This window comes from Fringilla coelebs (genome assembly GCF_963513975.1).
Source record: "Fringilla coelebs genome assembly, chromosome: 7".
Classification (NCBI taxonomy): domain Eukaryota; kingdom Metazoa; phylum Chordata; class Aves; order Passeriformes; family Fringillidae; genus Fringilla; species Fringilla coelebs.
The window spans coordinates 16,100,588-16,113,695 of record NC_140035.1 but is presented as its reverse complement, the minus strand read 5'-3'; the positions used below and the strand labels follow the sequence as shown (position 1 = coordinate 16,113,695).

Genomic DNA, 13,108 nt, shown 5'->3' with positions numbered 1-13,108 from the left:
GCATCCATCTCATTTCCTCTCCTATTAAGTCTGCCCTGCTTTTGTTTGACCCAGACCAAACCTTGCTATTAATGGCACAATGCTGTGGAGGTCACAGCTGATTCTGCTACAAGCAGCTTTGTGGATTCTGCTCGACTAAATGCATAAGCAGGGCTTTGCTTGCAGATACCATTACTCTGTGACTCGTGCTGTAGAAAGTACGTCAGGCAGCTGTGGTGTAGGCAATTCCCAGACTGGGCTGTTTTGCCAGGGGAGCTCTTTGTCTCCTTCACAACCAGCAACCCAGGCGAGCAAGCAAGGAGGTTAAATGGTGTCATATCACTACCCCTGGCTGTGGCTGAATTCTGCAGATGGGCGCTGGTAGCCTGAGCCGGGCATGTTTCCTCTTTCTGATCTTGCCTGCACAGTTTCAGCTTGCAAATTCATTTTTGTGCTGAAAGAGAGAGCTCTTCTTGCTGTGTACCTGCAGCCAAACCGATGCCAATCCCTGCACTGTTTTGTGCTTGTCCCTTATAAATCCTGGGAGGCAACCTGAAATGCTGTCCTCCTGGACTAGTGAAGGAAAAAAGCAGGCGTGGCTGTGCTGACACCTCCAGGGCCAGAGTGAGTGCAGCCCCAGTTCAGAGCACCAGTAGCTGGCCCCGGCATGTGGCCACGTGTCTTTGCTGAGGAGGAGAGCCTGGCACAGCAGGAGACAGCCTGCCCCAGCCTCTCCCAGCCCAGTGAGGCTGCTGTACTCTGTGTGCTGGAGGGGGGGACATCCTCTAGGGACACTGGGCTGATGGATGAAGGAAATCATCCAGCTGGGCTCTTGCAGCAGAGATCACAAGGTCCCCCCTTCTCTGCAGAAATCACATGAGGAGGATTATTCTCCCATCCTGCTCAATGACAAGATCACATCTGGCAGCCCAGGGGGTCACAGAACAAAGCGGCAGGAGAGATGGGGGTTGTGCAGCACTGATGCTCAGCACTTTTCCTTGTTCTGACTCCTGCATGGCCCCCTCTGAGCCACGCAGGACACACATGGGTGCCAGCCCACCTCCTTGCTGCTCCCTGCAGGGAAGAAGCTTTGGCAGTCACATTTCAGAGCTCAGGCTGAGCCTTCCCTGTGCACACCTCACAGCAGCATTGCCCCCTCTCTGCATGGGAGCTCACGAGAGCCATCTCTGCAGAGGAAGACACAGCAGCTTGTGACCAGGTATATCCCAGCCAAAAGCATGCACCTGGACAGGGGAACCTTGCACAGGCACAGAAGAATCATCCCAGAAGTGCCTCAATCACTTGTGCAAAGAGTCCCTCTGGAGTCTAGTCCCAGCACAGGCACCTCAGAGAGCCAGAGGGCTGGAGGGCCTTGAGGGGACGATGAGCTGGGAGGGATGGGGCAGGGGCACAGGACAGCAGCCAGGAAGCAAACCTCCCAGGGAAAGGAGTGAAGGCCAGACAAATTACAGGAGTACTCACCTGTATTGAAGAAACATGCTGTCCAAGCCTATGTGCAGGATTCAGACATCCCTGCTAGAAAAATATCCTTTGCTAAGACCTGTGTGAGGGAGAAGAGCTGGATGGAGCTTCATCTCTGCCCAGTAGTTCCGTGGCAATGTCTGTGGGCCTGGCAACTGCTCTGGGAAAGGCTGGCTGCAGCACGAGGGACATGTCCAAACCTGCTGTTCCCATGGGAAGGTTTGTGTCCATGCCTGAGGAGAGCAGGTTCCTCCCCTGGTGGTCAGCAGGGCCCTGCTCAGCCCTTTCTTCTCTTCCTGGCGCTTCTCTGGGGCTGGTGAGTCCCTTCTTTTGAGTGACATGAAGGGGAGGTGGATGGAGGGCAGGAGACAAAGAGCATTGGGCTGGGGCCATGGCAGGAATGTGCAAGGTCCCCAGTGTTCAGCAGTACTTGCTGAGGGTGGTTCTTGGCATCTGCAACAGCCAGCAGGACCCCAGCACCCCTGAGCTGGGGCTGCTCTTGAGGCTTCACACACAACCATTGTCCTGCTCAGCATCAGCTCTACTCTCCCTAAAATGGGGCAATTCACATCTGAACAAACCCACTTGTGTTGGGGATTGCAAACCAGAGCCACTCTCACTCCTGCCAATGTGAGGAATGCATTGTGCTGCCACCTCCTGCCATCATTACCTGCCCCACATTCACTAAACCCCTCCTCATGGGGAAGAGGAAACAAGGTTTTCACAATTTAATGAAGTTTGAGTGTCTGAAAAGCAGAAACAAAAGTCTATGCAAGGACTTTCAGACACACAAGGGAAAGGGGAAACTTTGCCACGGGCTCTTGTTCACAGTTTTGTTGTAGAAATGGTTTAAGCTAGCAGTTTCCTTAACTTCCCAGCCAAATGGCCATGTGAATGGTGCCAGTGGTATCTGACAAGAGGTGTGCCAGTCCCTCCTGGCTGCAGAGAACAAAAATAACTAGAGAAAATAACTTGAGTGTACTTGAACCCAGATGGCAGAAACAGAAACCCAAACAGTTTGCTTAAACAATACAGTTGTTTGAAATAATAAGGATGATAATTTTGGGAAAAGACTTTCTATTTTTAAGTCTCTGAACAGGCTTACTTTTGTTTAAAAAAAAAAAAAAAACCTTCTCATATAGCAAAGAGGGAGAAACTTCTGGTAGGAGTGCAGTCCTGGACTGGCATAAGTGAGTCTGGCCAGTGAACACTTGTCCCATCCCAGAGCATGGAGAACTGGGGGCCTGCAGACAGCCAGGGTATTCTCCCCAGCCCCACACAGGAGCATCCCCTGAATCTGCAGGCAGCCTCTCAGCTGTTCTCCCTGCACTGCAGCAGTATTTTGTGACCCAGCAGGCTCCTGGTGTGCCAGCACACTGCAGCCTCTCCCTCCTCCTCTGGTCTGACTAAAGTGGGGGTGCCCCATGTAGTGCACACCTTGCAGCCCCTTTACTCCTCCTGCCTCAGCCCATCCCTGTTGCCCACCTCTCCATCCACCTGCTATCTCTCCTTTGGCAGAGCAACCAGGACTGACTCCTCCGAGCTGGACAGACATCCCACTCTTCAAGCAGCACACCAGCCTTTGGTAGAACTGATTGCTGAGTCCACGTGTGCGACCCAAACCAGAGCCCCCGCAGCAATCCTGCCTACATTGCATCCTGGTGCAGTGGGATTTCCAGCACATCCAGGGCTCAGGACCGTGTGGATGAGCTGTGATCCTGGGTGACTCTCCTCCATCACTGTGGCCACCCATGGAGTGCTGCCGAGCACACAGGCACAAGCACGGACATGCATACGGATGCAAACAGGCAGGAGAATGTGTTTCTTGTGGTTCATGTGGTGGAACACAGGGCTCAGCCTCCTGTTTCCAGCAGCCAATGTGGAGGCTGAGTCCACAGTGACCAGACTGTCCAATGATGGTGACAGAAAGCCCGCCTCCGTGCTGGTAGTGGGTAACATGGTGACAGTCCTTGCTCTGGCTGGGGCTTGCTACCTTGCTGGCTGTGGTGGGCAAGGAAGTTTTGTGCTGGAGAATTTCAATCCATTTAATTTATTGCCATTGGTGATAAAACCAAAAGTGTAGAGCCAGAGGCACAGTTCCTGTGAAGAGTTTATTGGTGTAGCTGTTTCCACTACAGTCAGAAGAGTCACAATGCACAGAAACAACAGGCCTCCTACACTACACAGGGAGGACAGGACACACACGGCCACAGACACACAGAGACACTCGTCTCTCTGCCCCGGGCCCTGTAGGGGGCCAGGCTGTGGGCAGGACCTGCTGTGGGGGAGGCTTCTTTCTCTGATGGGATATTTCTGCAGCCTCCCGAGGAAGGCATTGGACCCTCCCGGTAATGAAGCACCCACCACCTCTCACAGGAGCCAGGCTGGTACGTGGGAATGGGGGCAGCATCTTCTCCCAAATCCAATGGTGAAGTGAGCATCCCAGCTTCCTCTGGAAGAACAGTCCAGCTCTGACCATCAGGAAGAGGCTGAGCTGCCTTTCTCTCCTGGCACTAACCTTGGAGTTCCCAGGGGCAGCAAGGGCACCATCAAACAGTTTCTGGGCCAGCTCTGAACAAAGGCTGCCAGCTCAGGGATACCCCAGGTAACAGGTCTGTCAGGTGGAAAGGTGTGATGCACAGCAAGTCCCACCTGAACACGAGGAAGAACTTTACTGTGCAGTGACTGAGCACTGGAACAGGTTGCCCAGAGAGACTGAGTGTCCCTCACTGGAGATATCGCAGAACTGTCTGGATACAATCCTGTGCCATGTGCTCTGGGATGACTTGGCTTGGGCAGGGAGGTTGGACCAGATGATCCACTGTGGTCTCTTCCAACCTGACCCATTCTGTGATTCTGTGGAGCTGTCCAGAGTTGATGGGGGCTGAGTGCTGGGCATCCTGAGTGCTGCTCCTTCCTACCTGGAGGGCACCACTGGATGTGAAAGGCGATCTCAGTATGGCAGCAAAGCTGGGGCTGGGGTTTCAGTGACTTCCTTGCAGGCTTGCAGGGAGCCAGACTAAGTGGATCACTGCACAGGGAAAGGGAGGAGACCTAAAGGACTGTTTTGTGCTCCAGCGCTACATTTCTTGTGTAGCTTCTTAAATGTGGCTTGTTCTCAGAGACAGGAATGTGGGGATCAGGAACTGGGATACAGCCCCTGTGATGAGTGTTTACTCCTGCAACCTCTGTGGAGGTGCAGAATGGCAGAGGACTCCTCTTAATTCCTGCAAGAGGGTAAGCCTTCAAGGCTTCTGAATACCTGCTTGTCTCCAGCCTTCCCTCCCTGTGCAGTTTCCCTTTGGAAATAAGGTTGGGAAAATTAAGAGGGAGAGGAGCCAAACAGACTCTTCCATGTCAAGCAAGAGGTGAAAAGAGTAATGTGGGAAGGTGACTGGACAGAAAGCGGTCTGGAGGACTGGGCTAGGGTGCCAGTCCCTCTTTGCCTGTCTGCCAGGCTGCAGCAGCCCCTTGGGCCAGTAGCTGTGGCCGAGGCCCGGTGTGAGCACTCCTAGAAGGGGGCAGAGAGAGCAGGAGCAAGGCATCTGCCAGCTGAGTAAAGAGGTTGCTGGCCTGGGAGAAGAGGCAGCTTCTAGCCCATTCCTGTGAGTGCTCAGCGTCACGTGCTGAGATACCCAAGCTACCCAAGCGTCATGGTAGTGGAGGGGAATGCAGTGGCACCAGCTGGCGTGGTTCCCCTTCACCGCCTGGAGACCAGGCACAGGCTGCCTCCAACAGGGAGGGGACAGACCCCTGACCCAGGGGCACTCAAGACCCACACAGCTTTGGGATGTGAGAGGCATCTCTCAGCCCACCAGGTCCAAGAGGAGAGAGACTCACAGCCTCTGCTGAGCGAGCGATGGGGCAGCCAGAGCCGGGGCTGCATCCTGCAGGGCTATGGAACAGCCATTCATTGGTCCAGGCAAGAGACAGTGTGACTCACGGCAAGTCTCCATTTAGTTCTTGGGAGGGGTGAGCAGGTGTGAGCCGCCTGTCTCACGAGCAGGGAGGGCAGCTCCCAGCTCACACAGGCATGTGCAGCTCGTTGTACTCGTCCCGGCCATCCTCGTCGAAATTTGGCTCCGCATCCTCCGAGTCCAACTGAGAAGAGGCAGAGACCAGGCTATGAAGGCCACAGCTGCCCCCAGTGTGGGGTCAAGCCTGACACAGAGGGATCAGCACACAGCAACCCAGTCAGCTGAGCTGTTCTGGGAAAAGCAAAGCTCTTGCTCTTTCCCCTCCCAACAGGCTCTTTCTTTAAACCCTCATGCCCATCCATGCGTCCCCAGCCCGATGCCCTTTCTATTCTAATGCCTGGGGCTTTGGTCCAGTACTGCAGCTCCTTCCTCTCCCCCTGCTGGCAGCACTCACTTCTGGGGGCTGCTCCAGGCTCTCCAACAAAAGCTCAGGATGTTGACAGCAGCAGAGGAGCTGCCAGCTCTTGAAGAGCAGCCAGCACCCTGGCACTGTGGTTACATGCTGAAGTGCCCACAGCCATAGGCTCTGATGTGCTGCTGGGCTGTTCTTGCTGCTGGTTCAGCAGGGAATTGGTGTGTTTCTTGATGAATGAACCACAAGATGGAAGCGGAAATCCTTATTCCAGGCCTCTGCCTGGTAGGAACCTGTTTCCTTGCCCCAGGCTGCCCATCCCTCTCATACTGCACTCCCAGGGCTACAAGACCCAAGGAAGCCATCCACCCACTTACTGCTATTGAGCAAAGACCCTCAAGGCTTTGCTGGCCATGATCTCCTAGCCTTTCAGGCTGCCAAATCTCCTCAATCTCATTCCAGTGTTGCAAGCTAGACTGAGGACAGCTGTCTGCTCACCGCTTTGAGCTCTCTGTCGTGGAAGAAGCGGGGCAGCACGAAGCGTCGCAATGGCACTGTCATGATCAGGACAAAGGGGAAGGCCAGCGATGCCACTGTAGATTTCACCACCCAGAGCAGTACAATGCAGGCCAGTTGAATGCAGGTGAAGAGATTCATTCTCCAGGTCTTCACCTAGTAGGTAAATCCAGTCTAAGAACACATTATCTTTCCACACAGATTAACAAAGACCCAACGGGCAAAACAAAACTCTTCTGCATAGCATAGTACAGCAGCTGCAGAGTCTACCTGCCTTTACAGCCAGGTAGAGTAAGGATGACAGGAGAAGCCAAGGTACAGGTAGAACTCCATAACACATCAGCCTCTGTGCTACCTGGCAGCATACCCGCCTGGCAATGCAGTGTGCCTCTACCCCCTCAAGCAGGGCATCAATCCTACAAATTACCTGTCAAATCCATACAATATTCTGGCAATACACTCCTGGGTACAGCCTGCCAGCATTGTACCACCTCTCTGCATGCCTTGCACTTACTTCTCAGCACAAACTTGCAGCCAAGCAGGGTCACCAGGCCAAGTATCACTCCAGCAAAATACCATCCTCCCCTCACCTGCTTCTTCTTCCTCCTCTCCTCATTACCTTGTTCTGTGCAACCTGCCTTTGCTCACCTTGACAACGTAGATGTGGTCAGGGTGGTGCTTGGATGGCATGAAGATCAGGAGCAGGCGCTCGTAGAGCTGGATGCCGGTGAGCGATGTAACCCCCATGTAGAGGAAGATGCCGAAGAGCACAGCCAGGGGGATCTGCCTCAGCATGTTCCCCATCACAATGGATAGACCTGCGCAGACAGAGCTCAGGGCATGTGTGTCCCACACCAGCCCCTCCACAAGGCACCTCAGCCTCTGTCCCTCTCCCCCCTCCTCTGTGCCCTGAAGTGCAAGGGAAAGGAAGCTGGGAATGGGTGGGTGTGGGCACTCCTGCAGTGAGCAGGCAGAGCGTGCACAGGCCCACGGCGCAGGGACACCGCCCGGAGATTCAAGCGCTTGGTGCTGACCTCTCCCCTCCCTGGCTCCCGGAGCAGAGGCTCACCGACAAGGGCAGCAATAAGCACTCCGGTCACACGCTGCTCCTTCACCTCCTCGATCCTGGGCTTCTCCCCGGGGGCGATGGCCTTGCTCATGACGGTCAGGGCATTGACGTGCGTGACCGAGCGCACTGTCGCCGCCGTCAGCCAGGGCAGCCCGAAGAGAGCGCAAAGACCCCCCATAGTGCCAATCAGCAGAAGGTCCAGGTGGAAGCCAGAGCCTTTCAGCAACTTCCTCTCCTTCTTGCTAACAATCAGCCTAAAGAAAATAGAGCCTGGGTCAGTGCAAGGCCCAGGTCAGGGCCCAGGGACAGCACTGCAGCTGGGGACAACACTCGCTCTCTGGAGACGGCACACATGGGGATAACGAGAAGATGGCCGAGGAGGGGGATGGTGCCTGTCAGCCTCAGGTTAGCAGTTTCCTCTTGTGCTTGGCTGAGGCAGGTCTCCACCACACCATTTGCCAAGAGGGGAGCCAAAAGATGACAGGAGAAGCCAAGGTACGGTCTGAACTGGCCAGGATCCTGCTCTTGCTGTTCCTCTGGGATGTCCGTCGCATTTCCAAGTGAACCAGCACCCATCCTGGCCTTGCCTGTCTAGGGGTTAGCAGCGGTTGAGGTTGGAGGGGGAGGTACTCACGTAGTGATCTGTGTCTCCATGAAGATAAGAATGAAGACCAGGAGGGCAGGGATGGCAGAGGCAAACATCATCCACAGTGGAAAGGTCCCACTACTGCCCATGGGGTGGATGAACCAGCCACGCTTGTGAGGGGATGTGACCGACAGGCCGGAGGGGACATTCAGCTTCTGGTGGTGTAGTTGCAAAACCCAGCAGTTACTCATTAATACAAACAAGCCCACAGCCTCACACAGCTTTGATCCTCCTGCTCTCCCTGTTCTGAACGCCTCAGATGATAAGTTACCTCAGGGATAAGTTACCCTGAACTGAGCAGGACTTTCTCATGGATAATCCCCTTCAGTATAAAAAACCCCAAGTTCCTTAACAGAGGCCTGTGTCATTTCCTTTCAGCTACTTAAATTCCCTTCATTTTTTCCAAGAGACCAAGGAAGTATCTTCTCTCAGGAATCTCACTCCCATGTCAGTACTTGCAGACCATGGTTAAAATGCTCCTTGACCTCTGCTTGGACAAATTAAGTGTTCTGAACTGCCTACCATTTTCTGAGGTGGCTTTCCAGACTTTCCAAGGCTTTTCTGAGACATTTTACAGCATTGTTTTTGCAGTGCAAACCCCAGAAGTGGCCACATTCTGTGGAAATGACCTCACCCTGACCATGTTCAGAGGGAATATCATGTTTGTGCTCCCATCAGACCACACAGACTCGTAGCTGTATATCATCCTGACCCTGTGTTCATCAGCATTTGAACCCTTGGCTCTTTGCTGCTCTACAGCAATTTCTGCTATCTGCACTGCAGGCAGAGTTTATGATTTGCATTTATGTTAATCAGCATAAGTATGAATAATATTTCTGGAATGTTTGTCCTTGAGTTAAGCTGTGTAACTAAGTACCATTTTCTCGGAAAGCTTTGTACATTTGCTGAGTTAATACTAAAATGATAATGCTTTTGATATTAACTGCAGAAGTGTAGAAGGGTATGAAAAGAATGTAACAAAGTGCATAATTTTACTAATGTCTGATAGACTGAAATTTTTCATTGAAATTCAAATGAATAAAAATGCATTTGGATTCTACCAAGCCTTGGGCTGTTTTGATAAAAAGCTTGCATGATGAACAGGAAATACTTTTCACCCTCTTCCAGTCTTAGCCAAAAAAAAAAAAAAAAACCAAACCAAAAATATATAACTCCATATCTATGGAAAAAGGAGAAAAAATAAAACCTGTGAGATACGTTTGTTCGATTAACATTAAGTTATCTAACTTAAGTTTGTGCAAAAACTGGGAAAAAAACTGTATTTGAGATAAGTCATCAAAATATTAGTATCCTACAGTCAAGGAGAGAATAAGTACATTGAGTACTAAACTCATGACAAATACCCCATTGAAACCATTCTACATGCCACCTTCTTCAGTGTGCATAAACAGTTTATGTCTTGTTGATTGACTGCAAGTGTTTAGAGCTGCAAAGAAGGAATGAACTGCACTGAATCTCCCTAAAGCCCTTAAACCCTCCCCTACTAACAGCTAGAAGATCCAGAAGGATACCAGGGCACTCCAGTCCCTGTAGCTCTGGCCTCAGCCTCAGCAAGACCCTTGCAGCTTCTTTTCAGCGTGGGAGTGAGGATGAGGGGAATGTTTCTGTTTGCTTTGTGCTGCTATGACTGAAGAGGCAGGAAATACAAATTCCCCTTTGCACAAGAGCAGGCCAGTGCCACAGAGATCACTGCTGGGCTGCAGGAAAGGCTCCGAGGGCAGTGCTGGCACCTACCTGTGTATATGTGTCAGTGATGGTGTAATCCACCAGCACCATGACCAGGATGGAGATGGGGATCCCAAAGTCTCCGATGATCCGCCGCGCCTGCAGAACACAGACCTGTCATCAGCAAAAGGAACAGGCCAGCTCTGTGCATGCATAGGGAGCCTATGACAAAGAGAAGCCCCAGATGGGGCCAAGCACCACTCCAAACCTGAGCACTCCTGATGGGCAGGGCAAGGAAACCCAGCCTTGACCCATGGAGCTGTGCATCCCACTGCCCACATAACATGCTCTTATACGACTGGTTAATTGCTCCTGCTGGCCTATTTAGACAGTGCTCCAGGTACTACACAGATACCCTGCATATAGAGAGATGTCCAAAGAGAAAAAGTTGTAAGCTCTTCTTCTTCTTATATTCTAGTTTATCAGACTTGTATCCAGTCCAAGGAGCTTTCTCCAGGTCCAGAGGACTTTCCAGCAGCCTCACTGGAACAGGACAGTGCAGATACCATCATCAACAGTCAGCTCTTGTCTGCACCCTAGGGTGGGCTACCATCCCTCCTGCAAGGTATTTAAAGGGTTTATGGTGCTTCTTTGGGAGAAAGAAACCAAGAGTTCTGGAGAACAAAGATCTGTAGCCAGAAGCATTATTTGTTTGGTGTGTCCCTTGTCCTTGACACGCGAATCCCACAAACTTCTCACCTTTCCTCCTAAGAAGCGGCTGTTCTTGAACTTGCGCATAAAGAAGGCAATGAAGAAGGTGCCTAGCATGAGGATGAGGGAGAGCAGAGCAGTGTTGGGCTGCATCCTGGTTCCCAGTGACATCGCATCCGTAGGGAGCACACTGGCATTCAAGCTGCTCTGCACATTTGGTGGGTAGAACTTCAGCAAAGGATGTTCTGCAAACACCTGAGCGCGTGAGAGAAGCAGCAGACAAGTTACCACGAGGAGGGGCAGGGGGCACTGTCACTACTGGGGGCAGGGGGAAGCGGAGCTGTCCTGCTCTGTGGAGAGGTGAGGGCAGTAGATGGTGGGCACGGACAATCCCAGCATCCGTCACCTCGCCTCGCAACCTACCCAGCTGGAGAGGGTTGGGGAGAGAAATGTGGCCCCTCTTTAATGTCTCCTGCAGGAAGAGAAGGGGAGAGAGACATTAGGGCTCTTCCTGCCACTCTCTGTGGTGGCACAGGAGCCAGCTGGGCTGAGGCATGTGACCAGCAAAGAACTGCTCTGCAGAATGTCTAGGAAAGTTGTGGCTGAGCTGGCCCTGTTCCCTTGCCTCCTGTGTGCTAAAGCAGCAGGTTCCTAAGGGATTAAGAGATGCAGCAGCCCATCTCCCCAGGGAAGGTTCACCTTGTACAGTTTGTAGAAGGTCTCATAGATAAAGATGAGGGAGATGAGGAAAGCAAAGATCTCCTGGGTGAAGGGCGAGATGTAGCGCACCAAGAAGCTTCCTTCTGCTGCCACGATAATGAAGATGAAGACGATGAGCCACAAACCAATCCACACTCTGCCTGTAAGATACTCAATGCCTTGTGTCTGGCAGAACTGAAATGGAAAGGGGAAGGAGTTACTCATGCCTCCTCAGGCTGCCTCCTGCATCCCCTCCCCATTAAGATCAAAGACTGTCCTGGAAAAAAGCATCTGCATCTGCTTGGGCATCCAGCACAGAATCAGCCAATTCATGGCTAGAATCACAGGTAAATTTGCAAACTTTGCATTAACACCTGGCAGCTCACACCAAGCAGGTCTTTACTGCTCCAGTCTTTGTAACAGTACCTCCTTCATGCTCTGCTGAAGCCAGCCCATGCATAACATTCCCCATCCCACCCATATGGAGGTGTCATTGCTCAAACACAGCTCTCCACTGTTCCATGCACTCAACAGCACAAGCCTGTTCCCTACAAAGGAGAGCCTGAGCATCCTGCAACATCCCACTGTATAAAGGCCACAATCTCACACAGCACCCTGTGTACAGACAGTTGTATGTGTGTGGAGAAAAGGCCCCAGGCTGCCACCACAGAGGAGACCATCTCCACTGCCTCTTCTCTTCTACACACACCAAATGTTTCCAGGACAAATCATACCCCTCCCTTTGCAGCCTTCCTCAGTACCAACACAGGCAGAGGTACCCCTCTGTACACAGTGACTGGACAAAGCAAAAGTGGTCAGTGAGAAGTGCAGTCACAGGAGAGCAGAGAAATTCACACTCTGCAATAGCTCCAAACTCTCGACAAGGTGAAAATCCAGCTGTAGAAAAAACCATGCTTTTTCAAAGACACAGACATGCTGGGAGTCAGAGAAAAGGAGAAGAATTAGATCCACTGCCTGAAGGTACAGAGATACAGGGATGCTTTCAAGAGCAAAGAGGTCATGCTACTTGAGAGAGAAACATATCCATCCTGGCTGGCCAGGATACCTCTCCACACACCCTTGGGCTCGTCCTTAGAGGTGGGAGTAATATATGTGGCATGTCCCAAATGGGTGGTACACTGAATGCTATTGAGCTCCCATAAAAGGAAACCTGGACACAGATAAAAGTGGTGAAATGGACTTCAAATGAAGCCCCAAGAACAATAAAGTTTTAGGATGCAGCTACAAGTGCTCATTATGCCAATGAGCTGCAGCACAGGGCTGGGAAACAGTGCTGTCCTCACAGTCAGCATGTAGAGGAGTGCTGTTATCAGTGTCACACCTCAAGGGATAATGGATACAGCAGTGGGAGGTAGAAGTCCCTGTAGTGGGACCTGCAAAGGGACAGCACAGCCAAGGGCAGCCCTGGCTGAGCTGAGAGCAGCCTGGAAGGACTCAAAGAGTTCACAGTAACAAAGACCCTTTGTAGAGCTCAGAAATGCCAGCTGCTCTCTCCAGAGCAAAGACAGAGTGAGCAGGTGCCAAGCACAGTCACTGCCTCACATGTACCTTGTAAAAAGCTTCTTCAAACACCAGCAGAGGCCCTGAGAAGCCAATGACCAGGAGTGGCTGGGCTCCAAGCAGGGAGAAGAGGACCCCTAAAACCGAGGTGGAGATTATCAGCTCGGAGACCCCCATGAGACCCTCAGTTTTCTCTCCTGGGAAAGAGAACAATGTATGAGTGTTATAGCCTGGACTTAGGCACCATCACCACAGACAGGCAGGCTGCACAGTTCTGGACAGAGGAGGCAGGTCCCCATCCCATCAGTCAGAGGTGCCCTGTGTTAGGCAGGGAGCATGGAGGGAGCCCTGGCAGCCGAGGCTGGAGAGGCCAAATGGCAGGGAGGGAACAAGGCAGCAGCCGAGGCACAGCACTACCACTCTCCCTGAGTGAACAGCACAAAACCCACCCCAGAACAGCATCACACCGA

At 52.2% G+C, this 13,108-nt stretch overlaps 1 protein-coding gene across 1 annotated transcript in view; it reads right to left on the bottom strand.

Moving 5' to 3' along the window:
• Positions 1 to 3,658: 3,658 nt before the first annotated feature.
• Positions 3,659 to 13,108, bottom strand: part of SLC4A3 (solute carrier family 4 member 3) — a gene marked incomplete at its 5' end in the record, with an annotated part of 28,626 nt that continues 19,176 nt past the window's right edge. Inside the window, 9 exons of the mRNA XM_084209337.1 lie at positions 3,659 to 5,562; positions 6,289 to 6,462; positions 6,955 to 7,124; positions 7,376 to 7,629; positions 8,010 to 8,176; positions 9,777 to 9,866; positions 10,467 to 10,673; positions 11,118 to 11,312; positions 12,687 to 12,835. Of these exons, the coding sequence (XP_084065463.1) occupies positions 5,485 to 5,562; positions 6,289 to 6,462; positions 6,955 to 7,124; positions 7,376 to 7,629; positions 8,010 to 8,176; positions 9,777 to 9,866; positions 10,467 to 10,673; positions 11,118 to 11,312; positions 12,687 to 12,835 (1,484 nt within the window). The 3' untranslated portion in view covers positions 3,659 to 5,484. The remainder of the gene's footprint in view (positions 5,563 to 6,288; positions 6,463 to 6,954; positions 7,125 to 7,375; positions 7,630 to 8,009; positions 8,177 to 9,776; positions 9,867 to 10,466; positions 10,674 to 11,117; positions 11,313 to 12,686; positions 12,836 to 13,108) is intronic.